The following is a 5,885-nucleotide window of genomic DNA, read 5'->3' on the forward strand; positions in this document are numbered from 1 at the left end:
TCAAAAAAAAAAAAAAAAAAGGAAATTCGTAGTGAAAAGAAGGTCAGAGATCAAGGGAAGGGAAGGTTCCGGGAGAAAAGCAGGGGGCAGGCAGGGCCCAATAATCCTGCTGCCCATGAGCCCTTACTGGGAGGCTAGGTAGGCTGTGCACAGGGCCCAGGCACCTGAGTGAATGGCGGGGTCCTTACGTTCACGGCTGGGGTGAGGCAATGAGCACCTTATTGTGTCCACATGAATTCAATAAAAAACAAGCAGAGCGGGTGGTGGGGCACTGACAAGGAGAGCTGATTTGTAGGTTGGTAAGACTGTAGCTCTTTTTCCTAATTAGCTGAGGATGTGTTTAGGTTCCATTCAAAAAGTGGGCATTCTGGCCAGGCATGGTGGCTCACACCTGTAATCTCGGAGCTTTGGGAGACCGAGGTAGGAGGATCACTTGAGCCCAGGAATTTGAGATGAGCCTAGGCAACATAGTGAGACTCTTATCTCTACCAAAAAATAAAAATAAAAATTAGCCAGGCATGGTGCGGTGGCACGCACCTGCTACTCAAGGGGCTGAGGTGGGAGGATCACTTGAGCCTGGGAGGTCGAGGCTGCAGTGAGCCCTGATCACAACACTATATTCCAGCCTGGGTGACAAAGTGAGACCCTGTCTCAGAAAAAAAAAAAAAAAAAAAGAAGTTATTCCTGAAACCTCAGAATAGACTTACCTTGCCAAGGGCTTCCTTATGGCTAAGGACCTTATGGACCTGCTGGGACCCAAACTAGGCCTCACCTGATGTGACCTGTCCTTCTCTAAACACCTAAACTTGGGAGAACATTGTCCCCCAGTGCTGGGGCAGGAGAATCTGCCTGTTATTCTCCCTCTACGCAGAGAAAGAGCCCCAGATCAGCTTTTCCACGACAGGACAGTTTCCAAGATGCCACCTGTACTTGGAAGAAGCCAGGTTAAAATATTTTTCAAGTCAAACTTTCTTGATATTACTCTATCTTTCCCCAGGAGGGCTGCACTACAACAAATTCGGACACCTGTGGCCTCTCCCTTCTATGCAAAGCAAAAAGCCAGCAGCAGCCCCAAGCTGATAAGATTAATCTAAAGAGCAAATTATGGTGTAATTTCCTATGCTGAAACTTTGTAGTTAATTTTTTTAAAAGGTTTCATTTTCCTATTGGTCTGATTTCACAGGAACATTTTACCTGTTTGTGAGGCATTTTTTCTCCTGGAAGAGAGGTGCTGATTGGCCCCAAGTGACTGACAATCTGGTGTAACGAAAATTTCCAATGTAAACTCATTTTCCCTCAGTTTCAGCAATTTTAAATCTATATATAGAGATATCTTTGTCAGCATTGCATCGTTAGCTTCTCCTGATAAACTAATTGTCTCACATTGTCACTGCAAATTGACACCTATTAATGGGTCTCACCTCCCAACTGCTTCCCCCTCTGTTCTTCCTGCTAGCATGTGCCGGCAACTTTGTCCATGGACACAACTGCCATAACGCCTTACGGGAGATCATCGAAACTTTGAACAGTCTCACAGAGCAGAAGGTGAGTACCTATCTGGCACCATCTCTCCAGATGTTCTGGTGATGCTGTCAGTATTTCTAGGCCATGAAAACGTTAACAGTTGCTAGAGAAGTTGGAACTGGTGGTTGGTGGCAGCCCAGGGCACACAGCGAGGCTTCTCCTGCCACTCTTTTTTCTGAGGGTTTGTAGGAAGTTTCCTCAGTTGGAGGGAGTGAGAGATGCTCATCAAGGACTGCTCTGTCCAGTTGGAGGTTAACTCTGTCTCTTGCTCTCTCCTTTCTGCCTGGACCAAGACTCTGTGCACCGAGTTGACCGTAACGGACATCCTTGCTGCCTCCAAGGTAAGAAGCCGTCCCACGGTCTGTTTTAGCAAATGGGGAGATCCATCCCCAAGTGTCTGAACAAGAAACTTGTCTAATGGAAAACGAGCGGGCCCAAATTAACTCTAAGGTGTTAGATGTTTTCAAAGAACGAGAAGTCTGATTTTTACTCTTAAGCATGTTTTGGTCTTTCTGGTTTCACTTGATTTAGAAGATGTGTAATAGAAAGCTTACATGCTATAGTCCTGACTCAGATCCTGGTCAAAGAAAAGCCCTCTTGGGTTTTACTTAGCTTTGGCATAGTGCCTGGAACGTAGGAGGCACTCAATAAATGCCTGTTGAATGGGAGAATTTTTCTGGCCCATACATTTCTGAAAAACCAAATACTCTCACAGAAACAGATATTGAGATGACAGGTTGAGGGAGCTTTCATTTTGTCTAAGAGACTTCCTATGGCAACAGAAGAGGTATCACCAGAGCCCCTCCTCTTCCACAGCCTGGCCACCTAACAGCCCTCTGGTTCCAGGGCTGGCGGTCCAGGGCCCCTCAGCTTGCTCTGGCGGGCCGAATTCCCCTCCAGCTCGGTCCGAAACCATCCTGCTGGGCAGCATCCAGCACATCCCTGCTTCCGGCTGCCGGGGCACCTCGCCTCTCTGCCTCCTGTGTTGCCTCACCCTCACCCCTCTATCTGTAGTGGGAGGAGATAGATTTGACAGCTGATAGTGCATTTTCTCTGACAAACACATGACTACAGCCGTATCAATAGTTTTGTGCATTTCAGTTCCTGTTTTCATGGAAACACAGGGCTGAGAATGAAAGCCCCAAAGCCTCAATTTCACAGTGGTCTCCTAACTACTGCTTTCCATGCGACCTAGGCGGATGATCTGGCCAGGAGTGAAGCCCTGTGTGTTGGGCAGGGTCACACCCTGGCACCCAGGCCATGGAACACAGCCCATCCTGCTTCATGAGGGAAACTGCTCTTCGGGCCTTTATCTGGACTATCTCATTTCATTAAAGGTTATCCCAGGAGTTCAATACAGGATGAGATTCCTGAAGGGCAAATCCACACTTTATTTTTCTTTTTTTCTTTTGAGATAGGGTCTTGCTCTGTCACCCAGGCTAGAGTGCAGTGGTGCGATTTCAGCTCACAGCAGCCTCCACCTCCCAGGCTCAAGCTATCCTCCCACCTCAGCCTCCCAAGTAACTGGGATGACAGGTCTGCGCCACCACGCCTGGCTAATTTTTGTATTTTTGTTGTAGAGATGGGGTCTTGCCATTTCATTTTGTCCAGGCTTATCTCGAACTTCTGAGCTCAAGCAATCCATCCGCCTCGGCCTCCCAAAGTGCCGGGATTAGCCACTGCACCTGGACAACAGTTTATGTGTGTGTGGGGGGGTGTGTATATACCAAAGTGCCGGGATTAGCCACTGCACCTGGACAACAGTTTATGTGTGTGTGGGGGGGCGTGTATATACACATACACACATTTTCTAAGTCCTTCCAACCGAGATGGCTCCTACTAGAAGCCAAGAGTCCACCAGGTTGAGCACTGGGCCTCTGGAGGCCTATGGCACTGCTGAGAAGGCTCTAACAAAGCCAAGGGAAGGGCCACCTCACTAGAAGCCAGGCCTGGAGGAAGGATGAGGGTTGAGGGCCTGGAGGTGAGACTGCCTATGGTTTTAGACCCAGCTCTGCCACTGACTAGCTGTGTGGCTGGCCTTCGGCACATCTTCACACCTCTCTGCACCTCAGTTTCCACATGTGAAGATATGAAAGTGATTCTGAAGGTGATTGCAAGGTTGATTGGAATCCAGTTCTTGAGTTAGTGGAAAGTGTTATTGTGAGATGATATAACCCTGATTAAAAGCAAGGACACGTTGCAGAGAAGCGATGATTCTAAGAAGGAGGTGCCCAGGTTGGAAAGAATCAGACCCTCCAGGATGCCGAGCCTGGGGCTATCCATCTGGGCTGTTTCTGGAAGACCTCCAGGCGCAGGCCAGGATACCACTGCCCTCCCGTCCTTAACTCGCCTCTTCACTCAGTCCTCACTCACCTCCCTCTCACACACACAGACATCTCCTAGAACAATCCCCACTGCCTGCCTTTACTTTTACCTGTCTCATTCGCCTTCCCCCAACTTCCTCCTCCTGGAGTTCTCAATCTCACTCTTCTACTCTTTCTTCCCCTCGAAGATTCAGCACTGCTTACTTACATGTTAAGATATTTCAGAAGAGTGAAATGTTGCTATTTTCAAAAACCTACACAGGTGGTATGCAGAGGGAAAGGTACTTCTTTGTGTTCCCAAAGAAAACATCTCTCCAAAATCCAGCCTATTGATTTTATTTCTTCGGGGTAACAAGAATTTTAGTATCTCTAAGTTGGGTAGCATTCTACTCTTGGCAGTTGCTGGAAAGAAGGCACTGATCTAGGTCCTGGGCTTCATAAGTAACACCTGTTGGGGTGTCTATGCAGTCAAGGCTGTCTGAGGAACAGCAAAGTGGGAAGAAGCAAGCTGGCTGGTCGATGAAGGGTTTCTTGGGTGGACAAGTAGATGGAGCTATTTCCTACTTACCAAAGAGAGCTAAAGTTCATAATTCTACAGAGAGTTCCATAATGAACCTCAAATATCTCTGTTTTTTGAAGGAGTTTCTCATATAGAGCACCAGCTGACTACCCTGGGCAGGACGGGAGATAATGAATGCAGTGGCAGTCGGGCTGGATTTGTATGGTCCTCAGTGAGGCTGGTCAAGAACCAAGTTAGAACTCTCACAGAGTCACTGCCACAGAAAAAATCTCCCAAGTGGCTGTTTCCTGACATTCCCGGGAGGGACAGACTTCCTTCTCAGTCACTCCCTAAGCAGTTCTGAACGGTGAGGTCAGCCAGGCTGTCAAAGTGCACTCCCTGAGCCACTGGCAGACACACTCAGCAGCCAGAGCTAGACAGGCAGGTGGAAGGAGTCGTCCGGGGTCACGGCAGGGACGGAGTGTCGCCCCCTCGCTGCGATACCAGAGCAACTAAAACGTAAAGACCTCGCACTAAAGCTGCCCTTAGGATGTATTCTTTTAAAATTTTTCCATTTAATGGGGCAGACTCTTTTCAATTCTTATTTTATCCTTGTTTCCTTTAGAAAGTCCTTTGCAAAATATCTTCAGAGGATTTTTTCCTATACTATGTGGCCATATATGGGTCAAAATTAAGCTTAATTTCCAGGCTCCAAGCCAGCATTTCAGAAAAATCTCACCAAGGTTTATGGGAAAAGAAGCAAAGGCTTTTTGGCCTTCTTGAATCTCACTGTTCCCTCTGCAGCAGCATGCATGTCTGCCCACCTCCAGACACTCAGGTAGCATCTGCCGCCCCCCACCAGCTCCTGTGTCCCCTCCACCTCGACTCGCCCACAAAGCCCAGAGAGGTCTGTTTCTTGGCTCCAAGAGCCCAAAAATACTGACACACTCTTATATTTCCAACTAGAATCAGGAACCAGGAGTGACTCTCAGTCAGTTCATTAAGTAAATGTCTTTCCAACCGCTCTGCCCATGGGACGTCACGCCCCACAAAGGAAAGGGGAAGCTTCCGTAGCCTGGGATTCTGGTGCTAGATCTGGGTCTAGATCTTCCTGAAAAAAACGTTAAAATATGAACTGCATTCCTAGAATTTAGCCTATATAAATAAGAGATGAACACAAAGATTTATATAGTTTACTCACTGCCACTTGTTTACAGAAACAAAAAGCTGCTGTAAATAAGGCAAATTACAATTGTAAAGGGGCCTGACAAATGACAGCACCACTATGCAATGCGTTTCTATGCAGCTCTCAAACCCATGTTCTCAAATACCACGGAAGGGCTTAGGAAATGCTTATAGTATACATAAAGAGTAAAAAAGTTACAAAACAGTATCAACAGTTGATCCCTATTTTAAAAAGTGTTTTTTAAAGTGTGATGATATTTACCAAAATATTAACAGCAGTAGTTACCTCTGGCTGATGGGATGAGTGAATGTACTTTTGTTGAATATATATTACTTTTTTTTTTTTTTTTTTT

At 46.9% G+C, this 5,885-nt stretch overlaps 1 protein-coding gene across 2 annotated transcripts in view; it reads left to right on the forward strand.

The window, feature by feature from the left end:
- Window positions 1-1,343: 1,343 nt before the first annotated feature.
- Window positions 1,344-5,885, forward strand: part of IL4 (interleukin 4) — an 8,939-nt gene continuing 4,397 nt past the window's right edge. Inside the window, exons 1-2 of one of the 2 annotated variants that reach the window (XM_011951073.1) lie at window positions 1,344-1,545; window positions 1,818-1,865. In XM_011951073.1, the coding sequence (XP_011806463.1) occupies window positions 1,411-1,545; window positions 1,818-1,865 (183 nt within the window). In that variant the 5' untranslated portion in view covers window positions 1,344-1,410. The remainder of the gene's footprint in view (window positions 1,546-1,817; window positions 1,866-5,885) is intronic. The other variant, XM_011951074.1, reaches the window with a different exon arrangement.

The sequence above is a fragment of the Colobus angolensis genome, unplaced genomic scaffold (genome assembly GCF_000951035.1).
Source record: "Colobus angolensis palliatus isolate OR3802 unplaced genomic scaffold, Cang.pa_1.0 Scaffold314, whole genome shotgun sequence".
In the NCBI taxonomy this organism is placed as follows: domain Eukaryota; kingdom Metazoa; phylum Chordata; class Mammalia; order Primates; family Cercopithecidae; genus Colobus; species Colobus angolensis.